Raw genomic sequence first — 16,078 nt, 5'->3', positions numbered from 1 at the left:
TTATTAATAATAAGGACATTAGAGAAAAGAGAGAACAATCTTATGAAACACATACCCTTGTGAAACACATACACAAGTCAGAGCCTATTAATGCCACTTTGAAGTTTATACTTAAGGAAATAATTCCCAATTCCAGGATCCTAAGCTACCAAACAAGAGCAGGAGAAAAAGCAAAAGTGATACCAGAATCCAATTCCATTCCCATTTTAATTTATACAAGCCAGGGGATAAAACAATACCGAAAATGCTGTAAAAATAGTAGGATATTGGAAAAGGAAGGGACCACAATAAAATCTATAAGTGCAACAAGCATACCAGAGTATATTAATTGAAGTGCTGTAATCTTTTTTATTCTTCTTCTTTTTTTAACAAATAAATAAATAAATAAGTCCATTTATCATTTATGTATAGGATAGTGCCAGATGCATGCAGCCACTCAACATCAACACGTTTGAAACAATTTTGATTCCAAATTTCCATTGAATTGACAAGCTTGCACTATGAAAACGAAAAGCTCTTTAATTTCTGCACAAGGTCGGTTCATATTACTGCTATTGTTATAAACTGCTATTTCCACTTTAAGCAATATGAAGTCATGTAAAAAATTTAGCTGTACTTGATTTTTTAAAATAATCTCTGACTCTGGTGTATTATAAGTGACACCTCGTTTAAAAGTATTATTTTTAGAAAATTTATGAGTGAAAGATATTTTTCATTTGGTGAGTTAGTTTTTGGGAATAAATTAAAAATTAATTTAATTGTTAATATGACATTAAAATCTATATGATTTAATCTAGTTGAACCAATCACATATGTAAAAAATGTGTTTATAAATTTTATAGTAGTTGGCCGAATTGTTAGCGATAAATTTCATAACGCAAGCCTTTTGATTTGATCAACATAACAATGACTGGTATTGACAGAATTTTATTTGCCTGTGCCACAAGAAACTTGTGCTTAATCTCCTTTACATTCTATGATGTAAAATGATGTAATATCTTTTATAGTTTTATTACTAATTTAATATCTTTTATCTACTTAATTAACAAACTCGAAACTGAGTGCAATTTCAACATCATCAAACTAAGAGTAGTATCATAGCTTCATCGATCCAGCTAAAAAGGCAAAGATCATGTTGTCATGTACATTGCAGTGAAAATTTTTTCATAACTTTTGTATTGCCAAGAAAATGCATTCATTTACAAAGAGTAAGCTATGATAAAAAATAAATTAAAACAAAGCAAAGGATATATAGAGTAAAGAAAGATCTATTTCATTCCCGCTAATTTGTTCCAAATTAACGAGTGAATGAATCTAAATTCTAAACTATGTCCTCACTGTTTGTCATGGGCTTCTATAAGATCTCCCGTACAAAATAATAGTACAGAAGATAGAAGAATTGAACTAAGATGGATTAGAATTAGAAATAGAAAGAAGGAAGTCACTAGTGCAGGAGATTTTAGTATGAAATTCTCCAGACCAGTGAAATATGTATTGAAGTAAGGGAATGAATAAAGCCAATTCCTCTCACCCATTCTGTTATTTTCTCTTATCTCCTCCTATAAGTGTATCGAAAAGGAGTGATTTCCCTTTGTTGCCCTCGAGTTTCTATACTGCTGGGGTGTGTAACAGCTTCGTTATTGTTATTTTCAGTTAAAGCTCCAACATTATCAACAGCATTGGAATTGCCATCACTCTGCACACAAGTATACATAAAGAAATAAACATATTTGAAGCTAAATATATAATACATATGGAATGCACCTCCAATGAAACAGGAGGGAAATTCTAGATTACAACTACTATAATCTGTATGTTAATTCATGCTCATTCATTTTATGGGCCACAAATCAAACAGAAAAATGTATCTTTTAGTGAGATTATCCACATTGAAGAATGTACAATTACTAATTAAATCTTTTGGACGAACTCAGTAATCGAAAAAAAAAAAAAACTATGCAGGATTAATTTCCTGATATTAAAAGATTTGGATAGATATAACACCAATCATCCTACCAGAATTAGAGCATATTACAAGTGTTTTTATGTACTTATAGATAATCTATCAAAATGATTTTTATGGCAGCGGTGAGAATCGAAGTTAGGTCCTTATGGGATTCCAATGATCAAACCCTAACCCTACACTGTAAACGAGATGAGATGAGTTGATCAAGATACCTTTTTAGTTAGACCATGAGCTGACATAACTTCATAGAGCTTGTGCATAAGCATTTCTTCTTCGACCTATTAATTAGAACTTGAATTAATGTTGATGAATTAATACAAACATGTCTCACAGAAAAATAAATCATTATTCGGAAATTCATTGATACATGCCACCAGAAATCAGTATCACAATCCCAATAGAAACCAAAAAGTACTTTCTCTCTTACAAACATCACATTTGTTATTTGTTACTGAAAAATGCATCAAACTAGGACTATCTAAATGAAGAATGTAATTTCCTTGTCAAAGAGAATAGCTAAAATAGTAAAAAAGCACAAATTACATTTAGAGACAGGAAAATTCAGGGTTAGTGCTAAGCAAAGAACCTGAAGTTTTTGCGATTCATGGAGCATTGATCTATAGGCTTCCATAAGGATCTCATTCTGCTTATCCATATGCCTGTTCAACATAAAAATCAGAATCAAACTGGGTTCCAAAAAATAAAATAAATTGAAGAAAAAAAAAAGAAGCACGACGCAGGTTGAAGGGAAAGTACTTCAATAACTCTGCAGAGTAAGTTGGATCAAATCTTCCAGGTTCCATGGCAAGAGAAAAGAAATTGGGGTTTCGAACTGAGCGAGAATAATAACGGAACACGCTCACGGGTTTTCTGGGGAAAAAGAAGCAATCAAATTGAAACGAAGATAGGTATGAATCCGCTAAAGCAAAGTGTGGAATGGCTAAATTCCAATTTCAATTCGAGCCAATCATAGTTGTCAGAATCGAATTGGTAATCAAACCGATCAAACTACTGAATCACTGGATTATTGGTTCAACCAGTGAGTCACAGGTTGAACCAATTAATCCAGTCCTATATAAATAAAATATAAAATAGTCAACATATATACAGCAACAACATAGAACAACAATGAACAATATATTACACTATAAAATAAAAAATTGAATAATCTGCCAGGAATCAACAAATTATAATCAACCAAATATAATCAATAACAAGTTTAAAATTCAACTCAATAATAACACAAATTCAACTCTAAATCCCCCTATATTCCCATCACACAAAATTACTGAATCTTCCTTCCATATGCAATGAATTCAACTACTCATCTTCATCTTCATCTTCATCTGTTTCTAATTTTCAAATTCAAAATTTTCAAACACTGAATCCTAGCCTCTCCAAAACACTGTATACAATGGCTACCGCAGCATTCAAATCCACCACAGATTTGATCATTTCAATATCAGACATCAAAATAAAGACAGATTTGGGGATATTTTTTTAAAAGAGGCAAATTTATAATCACAAGCAAAAATTTTCGGCATTACAACGTTAATCAACAAATTATAATCAACCAAATATAATCAACAACAATTAAGATTCAACAAATTCAGTTAATCAACATCATTAGTCAGTTCTTCAGTGGTTCAGTTAATCAAATTATAACCCAACAAGACAATAAATTAATAACTGAATAAATAAAAAAATTAAAAAACATACCTGAGAAGTGGGAGACCAAGCACGGCGGGAAGGAAGAAGCGACGGTGAGCTACGCCGGACGAGGACGAGACGACGACTACGACGAGAGACGAAGTCAGGCAGAGGAGGCGACGAGCCAGTGAAGCCGTGAAGGAGACGCAGAGGGGCCGATGCGAGAGTCGCAACTCACGAGACAAGCAGAGTAGCCCGGCGGTGGCGGCGGCCAGTGCTTTTTTGGGAGTGTGAGAGTCAGAGCATCAGAGGTCCTTCTCCTTCTTCATGGGGGCTCGAAGAGGAAGAGGGTAGGTTTTAGGGTTTTTTTTTTTCCAAAGGTTGCAAGAATCGAATTGGTCATTGATCTGATCTAGTGATTGATTTAGTAATTCAATGGTCCAATTAAAATTAAACTGTGATTAAACCGATTTAATTAAATATATAATAAAATTATTAAAAAATCAATGTATAATTTCATATATTCAAACTCAATCATTTCTAAACTATTTCAAAGTTTCACAACATCTATAATTTATTATTAAAAATTTACAAAATAATAAATTTTTAAGTTGAAATCAAATAATTAGCAATAACATTAAAATTACGTTTGTTTTTTAAAAACAAGATAAGATAAGATATTGAGAAAAAGACATAAGATATAGAGACATAAAATTTTATGTTTTTATATTTTATTTGGTGATAAATTAAAATAAATTATGAAAATCTAATTTATTCTCTTTTTTTTCATTCAAAAAATTAGATCTGTACACGAATCGGATCGAATCGGATATAACCTAAAATTCTATCCGATCTGCATTACACTTATCGGATCGGATTAGATACGATATCCGTATTTTTTTCAGGCCATATCCGATCCGCATCGGATTGAATCAGATATCGGGTATATCCGCATAATTAAAAAAATAACTATTTTAAGATTCTATTTGGCTATTTTTACAAAAATATCCATAAAATTCATTTTTCACCTGTTTAACAGCTTAAGCCTATTTACTCCTAAAATATTATCAATAAAAGTTCTCTTGAATAATAAAAAAAAAATAATAACAAAGATTTAAGTTTAATTATTCTAAATTGAAGTATAACATAAAAAATTAAAAACAAGATATCATAAAATTCATAAAACAACACACTAAAATTTATATCATATTAGGGTTTACTTTCTTAAATTATGCTATTTATATCCTACCATAGTGTGGATCGGATAATATCCGCAAAATTCGGATTGGATGCGGATAATTACTACGGATATGCGGATATTATCCGATCCATGTGCAGCCCTACAAAAAATTTGAGATGAAAAATATAATAATAAAAAAATATAATTATAAAAAAATTAACAAAAATAATGAAAAAAATGAAAAATAAGTTGTGTCACTTGTTAGTGTGTCCGTGTCCTTCCTGTTAGGATAGACACAAAATACACTAATTCAGTGTCTTTGGACACATTGTCTCTGTCCATGTCTCCTCTCTCAAACACGATTTTGTGTCTCTGAATCTTGTCTCAGTGTCCTATATATCTGTAAACAAACGCAGCCTAATGTGTCATCACATCAACAACAAAAAATCAGAATAAAAAATATTCAACAATAACTTCAATAATAAAAAATAAGAACATTATTTGTATTTTACATAAAGTGAATAATGGAGATCTTCAAACCAAGAATCATATAATCCTAACATAAAACAAAGTTCAATTCAATTACAAATTTTTAAACCTTAAGAATATAAGAGAGCCAAAGCATATCATTATATTTAGTTTGAGTTCTAATCCATTAATCAGCAGCTGAATTTAACTTCTGAATTCAAACTAAATTAAAAACACAGCAGCAACAAAAACTAAATTGAATCCAATTTCAAACTTAGAATCCAAATTAATTTGAATTCAGAATCACGTCAGCATTTAACAAATTAAATAAATAATCCAATTCCAAACTCAGAACACAAATTCAGTTTAGAATCTTAAAAATTAATTGGACAAAAAGATAAACTCAAAATTAATTTTGGGAGTCAGAGAGTCGGGAATACAGGAAAGAATGATATAGAGAAGAACGACCAGGTTAGAGTCGAGGAGTTTACTGTCGACGACGTCGAAGAAGCATGCAACGACACTCGCGGTAGAGAATGGAGAGGCGAGCAAAAAGGCGATTTGGGCGGCGAGCCGACGACAGAGATGAAGTAAACGAACCAGAAACAGAGGAACGTGGGTGGGGTGATCAACGCTGGTTGCATCAACGAGGAGAGGAGGAGTCAAGGAGTGCTTACTGTAGAGGTGAGCCGACAAGATGAGCGATGTGCGGCAGTGAAGTGAGTTACGGACTTAGGGTTGCTGGATTGGACGATTGGTAGTGGTTAATGGATCAGGTCACAAAACACAATGTTTTTGGTCAAATTCAAAAAATCGGTTGGGTCCTGGTTCGGTTTGACCAATCGGTTACCGGCCGATTTAGCGGTTCTATTCTGGTTTTTTTGTTTCTACGATTTTGGAGTATGACCAAACTGTAATTGCCATCGGTTCGCGATTCGACCGATTTGACCGGTTGGTTTGAACCAATTTTCAGAATCTTGGTTTACAGTATAAACGAAGTATGTGTATTTTTCCAAATTCCATATATCTCGTTTGCAAATGAGATAAAACCAAATAAAATTGGGTCTTATCTCTTTACCATGTAAACGAGATATAACCAAATTTAATTCGTTTACACTATAAATAAAATATGTAAAAAAAATAAAAATTGATAAATATACTAAAAATTAGGGTAAAAAACTCAAATAAGCCAAAGGGAGCAAAATTTTACACAAATCCGCCAAATCAAAATCTGCTTCATGAATCCACCAATGCACATCTATATGTAGTTTGAACCAGCCTGATTCGAACTCCATTTCTACATAATTCCAACCAGCACACAAACACACGCACACACTAATTCGAACCAGCTTGGTTCGAATTATACACTTATAAAAAAAATTAATAATTTAAAAATTAAATAAATATATATTTTATTTTATACATTAAAAAAAGCTAACAAAATATTTAATTACGAGACTTCTTTAAAATATTAATGAGCTATCGATTCGAATTCCGTACAATACTCTTTTGTCCATTTTTAATAACTCATGAATATTTTTTAATAAATTTTTTTAATAAATTTATTTAAATTATACTACAAAAAATATTTGATCCTATGCAAAACAATTTAAAAAAAATGGCTTAAAAAATGTTAGGAGTACTATAAAAATTTGTAACGTTCTAATAACTTAGGTAAATACATGCATGTACTCAAATTTTAAATAAAATACTCTACATAGTCAATGATAATTTAGAAATAAAAGAAAATATTTTATTCCATATAAAATAATTAAAAAAATATTTTATTCTATACAAAATAATTTTAAAAAAATGGCTTAAAAGATGTTATGAGTACTATAAAAGTTTGTAGTATTCTAGTGATTTAGGTAAATACATGATAAAAATATTTTTTCTTTAATTTTTAAATTATTATTGACTATGCAGAGTATTTCTTTAATGTCCTAAGTCATTAGAACGTTACAAATTTTTATAGTACTCTTAATATTTTTTAAGCCATTTTTTTTAAATTGTTTTGCATAGGATCAAATATTTTTTTAGTATAATTTAAATAAATTTATTAAAAAAATTTATTAAAAAATATTTATGAGTTATTAAAAATGGACAAAAGAGTATTGTATGGAATTTGAATTGATAGCTCATTAATATTTCAAAATTCGAACCAAACTGGTTCGAATTATGTAAAAATGAAGTTCGAATCAGACTGGTTCGAACTACATGTAAATGTGCATTGGTTGATTCATGAAGCAGATTTTGATTTGGCAGATTTGTGTAAAATTTTGCTTCCCTTGGTTTATTAATGTGATTTGCCCTAAAAATTACTTATATCTATAAATAAAATATTTAAATTATTTATTTTAAAAATTTATTTTTTTGTTATCTACAGTAATCTCTAACCCGACAGATTAAGAAATAAAAAAATGATTTATTATTACTATAATAGCATTTTTATGGCCCAATTTAATTTTTATGTCCGAAAAATATTTTATGGTCCAAAAAACATACAGCAAACAAAAAAGCTTCAACGTGATACATTATACTCATTTCATTTTGTTCAACAAGATAACAAAAAAAAAACACATAGACCTTAATGTGATACCAAATAAAAAAATCTAATATTGTCCATATACATCACTATTTGAAAACGATCTGTTATCACACATAAGATCATTTTCAGTAGGGAACTCATCCCAGTTCTTGTTTATGGCCCACCTGTCATAAAAAGTAACTCCACATCAGCTTTTACGTCATAAACAGTAAATAGGAACTCAAAGTATCTCTCTCTTCTCCATTAAGAGAAACTAACTTTAGTCCCTATTATGGTCCCACTTAATTAATTAATTAAAATATTTAAAATTAATATAATTAAATTTTTTCAATAATATTATTTAAATTTATAAATTTAAAAATAATTCATTATTAAAAGATATTAATATTAAATAAATTCATATATAATAATAATACACAATATATAATTCGGGATTACACTAATTTAGAGTTTTGTGTTTACAACTGCTAATTTTAATAATATCATTAGCATTTTAAATTTTAAAAATAAAAATAACCAACTCAACTAAATATTATTTTATAAAGTATAAAATTAAATTTATTTTTTAATGTAAGTAAATTTAATTAATTATAATATAAATAATTAATATAAATCATTAATTAAATAAAAATTTAATTATTTAATATAATTTTTATTATAATTATTACTAATTTAATTATTATTTAATTATTTAATATAATTATTTAATTATTTTAGATTTTATATTATTATTTTTTTATAATAACTTGCCAAATGGCAAGTTATTATTGGTTAATTTGAGTCCCTGCTTAGAGGGACTCTCTTACCTTGATCCTCGTGCTGGAACTCATTTCTTCTCCCTTCCAATGGTTAGAATTCCTATATGTCAGAAAAAAGTGAAAGAGGAACTCACTATTGGAGATGCTCTAAATGATGAGAGTTTAAAAGCAACATAAATACGCATTTACTCTTTCACCATGCCACCTAGTTTTAGCACCTGCAGGAAAATATCCGCAAATTAATTTTCTTATGGAGGCTACATTAGTGTAGGACGCAGATATGGAGAGTAGGAGAGTTTTACCGGGTTGTGGTGTCAGGAAGACACTAATCGGACCGTGCGAGTTGCTTAGGAGAACTCGGACCTTCCGATTTCCTCCTCTAAAAGCGGACCATCCGATTTGCTCTTTCATAGGCCCCGTGTTGTTGGCGTGGGACTTCCCACAGACGGTGCCCCTTTAAGAGTCATTGCATGCGTACCTAGGAAATTCACTTTCCCTTCCTTCCCTACCTAGCATACAGAACTTCATCTTCTTCCTCCCTCAACGTTTTCAGCTTCATCTGTTTGAGGAAAAAAAAAGCTAAAATGTCAAAGAAATCAAAACCTAGAAATGTTGATCGTCCAGAACTTCACATTGTAAAATATCTCAGCTATTCTGATTATGTAAGCTTTTTTGTTAAATCTCTTTTATATTTTCAGAATTATATTTTTTATTTTTAGAAATTTAATTATATTTATAGTTGTTAGGAGTTGAACTGAAGAACATATATATGAGTTAGTGTATAATTTTATTGATAGAAATTTAAAAATAAATGTTTAAATAAGGTGTAAATATAATTAGTTCTTGTTTAGAGTTGTTTATAATATAATAGATTATTAAAAAAATAGTTTTTTAGAATTTTTTGGAATAATATTAGAAGTTATGGTTAATTGTAGAAGTTTAAGAATATATGTTTAAAAGTCACCAAAAAAAAGCAAAAAAAAAAGAATATATGTTTAAATAATAATTAGAAATATATATGTTTAAATGTAGTTAATTGTTATTTAGATTCTTTTTAAATATAACAGATTAGAAATAAAAAAAAATTGTTGTTTAGAATTTTTTGTAATAATATTAAAAATTATAGTTAAGTGGTTAACTGTGCTAATTAAATTTAAAAATTTAGAAATATGTATTTAAATAATAGTTAGATAAGAGAGTTTAAATATAATTAATTCTTGTTTAGTTATTTTTTTCGAATATGAATAGTTCAGTATTAAAAATTAGTTGTTAATAAATTTTTGTAATAATATTTGAAATTAGAGTAGTTAACTGTTATGTTTAATTTTAAGAATTTATGGTTATATGTTTAAGTAATAGTTAGAAACATGTGTATTTAAAAATAAGTAATTTTTGTTTAGACCTTTTTTTCAATATAATAGATTAGTATTAAAAATGACTTGTTTATAAGCTTTTATAATAATTTTAGAAATAATAATTAATTAGTTAATTGTTATAATTAATTAAAAAATTATAATTTTAGGATACTTTTGGTGTATATTTTCTTGGAACAATGTTGATAATTTTAAATAGTAAATTAGGATCTGTGTAGTATAATGTATTTGCATTTTTGGTAGTAATTACTTGTTTCTTGTTAGCCTTTTAATAGACAGAAGTATGTTATTTTAGTTGAGGTTTTATTATTATTACATTTGAACATTATTAGTTAAATAGAAAGTGAAAGTATGTATTAGTGATTATTATCTGCAGTAAGTTAGATATAGGGTCTATGTACATTAATTAAAATTAGAGATAAAAATGTTATTACTTAGTAAATTGGATTCAATATAATTATATGTTTTAATTAGATTTTTTAAAATTATGTATGATAGTTGTGTAATTTGAATCGTGCTTGTGTTATGCTTTTGTAGGGTTTACGGATGTTGACATGTGATCACCATGTCCCTCCGGATCGGTACAATAAGAGAGTGGAGGAGTATTTACGATCAACTGGGTTTTACCATGTCGCCCAGATTGGAGTTGTTCAATGTCAGAAAGCACTGGTAAATGCTTTAGTGGAAAGGTGGCACCCGGACACACATACCTTTCACCTTCCGGTTGGTGAATGTGCCGTGACACTAGAAGACGTGGCTATGATCTTTGGTCTTCCGACCGACGGCCTTCCAGTGACAGGGATGACTTTGAGTAGTTTAGAAGTCTTAGAGGTGGAGTGTCTGCACCAATTTGGGGTCGCACCGAGAAAGTCGGATTGTCGAGGAAGCGGCATAAAACTGACGTGGCTACGGGATTTAAAAGAACAGTTACAGTTGACTGATGAGAACAGTATACAGGTGTACGTTAAGTGCCACATCATGTTGTTGATCGGTACGATCTTGTTTGGAGACAAGTCTGAGGCATCTGTCCACTGGAAGTTTCTACCTCTGCTGAGTGATTTTGCTAGTATTAGACAGTATAGTTGGGGATCAGCATGCCTAGCTCACCTGTACAGGAGTTTATGCAGGGTATCACGTTTTGACTGTAAGGAAATTGATGGTCCGCTAACACTTCTACTGTGTTGGGCATGGATGCGCCTACCATATCTAGCGCTGATTCCTAGGGAACCTCGTAGTTTTCCGCTTGCAAACAGGTTACATTATCTTACATTTACCTGGTATCTTCATGTTTAGAATCCAATTATGTTAATGAGATGCGTTATATTAGGTGGTGTAACTGGGAGCGTGGAGACCGAGTCTATAGATATCTCAAACTTGCTCATTTTTGGAAGGCCTTGGATGATCTTCAGGAATGCCAGGTGTGTTTGCATTAACGTTCTATTTGGGTCAATTCTAGTGATTTAGTTATTTGGATTTTAATTATTTGTTTGCTTTATTGTTACCAGTTTTTGTGGGTTGCATATTCTGTTGATCGTGTTGATCCAGACATAATTCCTGCAGAAATCTATATACACTCGGTGATCTGGAGTGCAACGGTTCCGTTGGTATCTTTTGAGTGTATTGAATGGCATGCTACCGACAGGTTTAGACAACAGTTCGGTTTCATTCAGGGAGTTTCTCATCAGGAACGGAATCTAGACCGGGCACATGGAGAAGTCTTAACTGGTCCTAAGAATTTGAATTGGGCCACAGCCACGAGTCATTCATTTTGGGTGATGCAGTGGACAAACAGGTATAATCACGTTCTTACTGAGGAACCCATGGCTCCACAGTAGCCATTAGATACTTATATGTACTGGTACCGTTCAAAGTATGGCGATCACTTGAACTTGTCGGATCTTGTGGTCCAAGAGGATGTTGAGGGTGACCAGGTTATGGATGATATAAATGAAGAGCAGGAGCCATAGTCACCACTGCCTCCACCGCCATCTCCACCTCCACCTCCACCTCCACCTCCACCGCCAGAAGAACAACATCATTCTACAAGCCAATATGTACCTCAGACACAGTTTATTACGTCGTTCCCGATACATCAGCAGCATTGGGTTACGCCACAGTTTGACTCAAGGGACGGAGGTTCTTTTAGCCAGTTGCTTGGGTTCATGGCCTCAGATGCCGACCAAGCACAACATGGCCATCAGGCCGACTTCATGGTGGGTAGGCATTCGTTTGACGCGAGGTATCCATTTCTCACCTACTCGGTTGCTTCTAGAGGATTTGTATTTGGTGATTCTAGTAGGAGTGTCGGTGGTCGAGGAGTTCTGAATAGTCAAAACCCAAACCATGTTTTGATGACTTTGATTGAAGAAAATGCTAAGACATTTGAGCATGAGACTGATGAGTACTTAGTGGATGAGCCAGATGACGAGGAAGACGAGGGAGATGAGGACGAGGACACAGAGGAGGAAGAAGATGAGGACATGGACCAGGATGAAAAATCCTGTAATGACGCAGGTTCAATATTGCTTTACTTATTCAGTCAATTGATGTTATCACAGTATTGTATGGTTTGTTGGGTAGGAATGATTAAATTATACGCTTGTTTGGTCAATTGATGATATTATATTCATGTATGGTATGTTGGTTAAGGTTGATTATACTATATACTTGCTTGGTCTGATTGCATTATATACAGGTGACAAAAGTACTCCCGTTGAGACAGGCAAATGCTACAATTTCAGGATTGATCTACCGCGTCGTAGCGCGAGTCGATACACGTCGTCTGTGTTCAAAAAGGCTGCGAAGAAATGTAAGAACCTTGTGAACTTTGAAAAGTGGACAGCAAGAAAGTAGTTGTGGTGTAGTTAGTTTTCTCTATGTATCAGTTATCTTTCGTCAAGTATACTTTAACTACTTATGTATGACTAAGCTTTCCTAAGTACCAACTAAGTATTGTTTCAGATGAATTTCTTAAATTTCATTAAACAATTGTACATATGATGACTTTGCATGTGAATCTTTACTTGGACATAGGTTACAATGATTCAGTTATCATAAAGTACATTGACACAGGTTATAATGATTCAATTATCATAAGGTACATGTACATAAGGTTACAATGATTCAATTATCATAAAGTACATGTACATAAGTTACATTTTTTTCAAATATCATATGAATCTACTGCGCATTATGGTCAGTACCTGGACCACCTCCCTGACGGCATCTACTACGATTGTGTCCGTCAGCCGCACATTGCCTACATCGCCTCGAACGACGTAACATCTGTGTGTCCATTTCATTCAAGAAGCGCGTCATCCTGGGGCGACCTTTGGAAACGCGTCTCAGATACGGATTTGGTACGAATCGAGGACCATTGTAAGAAGGCCACGTAGTTAGATTCCCGAGTGGCCTAAACCTAGCCCGATAAACGCGTCTAACTTGGTCCATCTTAAAAACATAATGCACATACACCTGCCAATCTAGTCGTTGATTTGCACAACATGCAAACACATGCCGACAAAGAATCCGGTCTACCTGGAACTCACCACAGTCACATCGTTGACGACGGAGATCAACAGCATACTCCACTCCACTTGGCATCTCGCGCACTTCAAAGACCTCATTCTGCCTGTCGAAACAATTAACCTGAATGTTTCCTAATGCAAGTTGATTTGCATGAATTTTGGAGGTCACATGCTCAGAAAAAACATGGCCATCATTGATCCGAGCCTCTGCCTCAGCTCTTTTCCGTGTGAACAACTCATTAAGTCTGTAGAATGACTTAATAAACTTTTGCCATCTGCGAATTCACCATCTGCGACTAAAGAAACTTCTGTCAGGACGGCAGCCATACCATAAGTATTTAATAAACGATTGTGTAATGACCAAAATTAAAAGTAAATCAGTACTGACAACATTAATAATGATATAAATAAGCTTTACATTACGTTATTATCTCAATCTCAATAAAATAAAAACACAAACACATTAATACATACTGTTAATTAATACAAATTATCTAAATAACTAAAAATAAATACTAATCGCCTAAATAACTAAAAATAAATACTATAACAAATACTCATTAATAAATCCTAATTAACTAAATAACTAAATAAATACAAATTAACTAAATCACTAAAAATAAATAGTAATCGCCTAAATAACTAAAAACAAATACTATCACAAATACTAATGAATTAACCCTAATTAACTAAATAACTAAATTAATAAAAATTAACTAAATAACTAAAAATAAATACCAATACCCTAAATAACTTCATAAATACCATAATAAATACTTATTAATAAATCCTAATTAACTAAATAACTAAATAAATACAAACTAACTAAATAACTAAAAATAAATACAAATTGCCTAAATAATTTCATAAATACTATAATAAATACTATAACAAATACTTATTAATAAATCCTAATTAACTAAATAACTAAATAAATACAATTTAACTAAATAACTCAAAATAAATACCAATATCCTAAATAACTTCATAAATACCATAATAAATACTTATTAATAAACCCAACTTAACTAAATAACTAAATAAATACAAACTAACTAAATAACTAAAAATAAATACCAATTGCCTAAATAATTTCATAAATACTATAATAAATACTATAATAAATACTTATTAATAAATCCTAATTAACTAAATAACTAAATAAGTACGATTTAACTAAATAACTAAAAATAAATACCAATTGCCTAAATAACTTCATAAATACTATAATAAATACTTATTAATAAATCCTAATTAACAAAATAACTAAATAAATACTGGTTAATAAATACTAATTATTTCAAAATATTTTTATCTTAAACTTGACTAAATAAACTTTTTTACAAATAATAGATTGACACCTGCACTCATATAGCCCAGAAACTCTGGAGCATGCATGGCTTCCAAATCCAAAACTCGCATGAAAGATGGTTCCTCAAATGGCACCTCGTTCGCGAGTGCATTTGCCACGTCTGTCACATTCGGAGCCATAGTGTCGTCACCTTGCTCTTCATCTCCGTCTGGACCAACAACTTCGTAATTGCTTTCGAACTCTTCCTCAATGTCACTATTGTAGTCTTCTCGTAAAATATTTCGGTCGGCCTCAGATTGTTCGAATTCAATGTACAACTCGATGAACGAGATTTGAGCACGACTTTCAATATACATTGAAAACATCTCCTGCATGCTCGCCTCATCCGTTGTATATTTGGTCTGAAATTGAACGAATCCACCAAATACTGGTACAGGATATCTGTATAAAATACATAATATTTTTCTTGACATATACGAATCTATATCTTCTCACAAATCACGCCTTTAAGCTCTTCAAACGAAATTGTGAAGGGAATAACAACATCTAACGGATCTTCACAAACAAATTTTACTCCTTCAGGCGCTTGCAACAAAATCTGACCAAAATAATACACTTTTAAAAGGACTCTATCATCCATTCCTCTCACTCACTTAAACAAAAACAGAAACTTTACCATCAATTTTTTTTTCCAACCCAAGTAAACAGACACCAGACCCAGAGAAAGAAGAAGAGAAGTCGAACAAGATGAAGAAACTTGGATCTGGTCGGCTGTCTACGGTTCGCACACCTTCACAAGTATATATATACACACACAACTCGGACCAACCGAGTTGTTTAACCTAATTCAAAAATACTATATAATAATGAAAACGGATCGTCCGATTTCATTTACTGTAAATTAAAAAAAAAATAGTCCTCATGCACAACTCGGACCCAGTGACTAGTAGAACCAAATTCGAAAAACAAATCAACAGAGAAAATGGACCATCCGATTTGATCACGGAGATATCGCACGGTCCGATTTTGTTTAAGTGAATTTCGTATCCTCTAAACAAAACGGACCCTCCAATTTGCATACAAAATTTAAAAAACAAAGAATCAGCCGAAAATATCTTTTTCAGCACACTAATATATTCTTAACATTTTTTTGGATAGTTATCTGAGCCAATTTTTTTAGTAATAGAAAAACATTGTATATAATTTAATATCATGGTTAATTAATATGTTTTTTTATATAGATTTTATTTATTTTATTAAAAAAAATTTAAACTCTCAAATTTGAGAGTTAAATGT

The 16,078-nt window shown here is 31.4% G+C and overlaps 2 protein-coding genes across 2 annotated transcripts; one reads left to right on the top strand and one right to left on the bottom strand.

The window, feature by feature from the left end:
• Positions 1–1,147: 1,147 nt before the first annotated feature.
• On the bottom strand, positions 1,148–6,045 carry LOC112737694 (uncharacterized). Its single transcript, XM_025787718.2, has 6 exons — positions 5,756–6,045; positions 3,686–5,196; positions 2,723–2,836; positions 2,553–2,625; positions 2,179–2,244; positions 1,148–1,696 (listed from the first exon to the last, which is right to left on the bottom strand). The coding sequence occupies exons 3-6, from the start codon at positions 2,767–2,769 to the stop codon at positions 1,550–1,552; spliced, it is 333 nt and encodes a 110-aa protein (XP_025643503.1). The 5' UTR covers positions 2,770–2,836; positions 3,686–5,196; positions 5,756–6,045; the 3' UTR covers positions 1,148–1,549.
• Positions 6,046–9,154: 3,109 nt separating this feature from the next.
• On the top strand, positions 9,155–12,065 carry LOC140177493 (serine/threonine-protein phosphatase 7 long form homolog). Its single transcript, XM_072210606.1, has 5 exons — positions 9,155–9,232; positions 10,481–11,196; positions 11,271–11,361; positions 11,449–11,735; positions 11,897–12,065. Exons 1-5 carry the CDS (start codon positions 9,155–9,157, stop codon positions 12,063–12,065), a joined length of 1,341 nt encoding a protein of 446 aa, XP_072066707.1.
• The last annotated feature ends 4,013 nt before the right edge of the window (positions 12,066–16,078 follow it).

The sequence above is a fragment of the Arachis hypogaea genome, chromosome 13 (assembly GCF_003086295.3).
Source record: "Arachis hypogaea cultivar Tifrunner chromosome 13, arahy.Tifrunner.gnm2.J5K5, whole genome shotgun sequence".
Classification (NCBI taxonomy): domain Eukaryota; kingdom Viridiplantae; phylum Streptophyta; class Magnoliopsida; order Fabales; family Fabaceae; genus Arachis; species Arachis hypogaea.
This window is presented reverse-complemented; position numbering and strand designations above follow the sequence as displayed.

Bases quoted from the DNA above. Each gene is read 5' to 3' on its own strand.
- LOC112737694 (XM_025787718.2), bottom strand. From the start codon at position 2,769: ATGGAACCTGGAAGATTTGATCCAACTTACTCTGCAGAGTTATTGAA. The intron at 2,626-2,722 runs GTACTTTCCCTT...TATGTTGAACAG, and splicing joins TACTCTGCAGAGTTATTGAA to GCATATGGATAAGCAGAATG. The intron at 2,245-2,552 runs GTTCTTTGCTTA...TCTAATTAATAG, and splicing joins ATGAATCGCAAAAACTTCAG to GTCGAAGAAGAAATGCTTAT.
- LOC140177493 (XM_072210606.1), top strand. From the start codon at position 9,155: ATGTCAAAGAAATCAAAACCTAGAAATGTTGATCGTCCAGAACTTCAC. The intron at 11,197-11,270 runs GTTACATTATCT...GCGTTATATTAG, and splicing joins AGTTTTCCGCTTGCAAACAG to GTGGTGTAACTGGGAGCGTG. The intron at 11,736-11,896 runs GTATAATCACGT...ATATAAATGAAG, and splicing joins GTGATGCAGTGGACAAACAG to AGCAGGAGCCATAGTCACCA.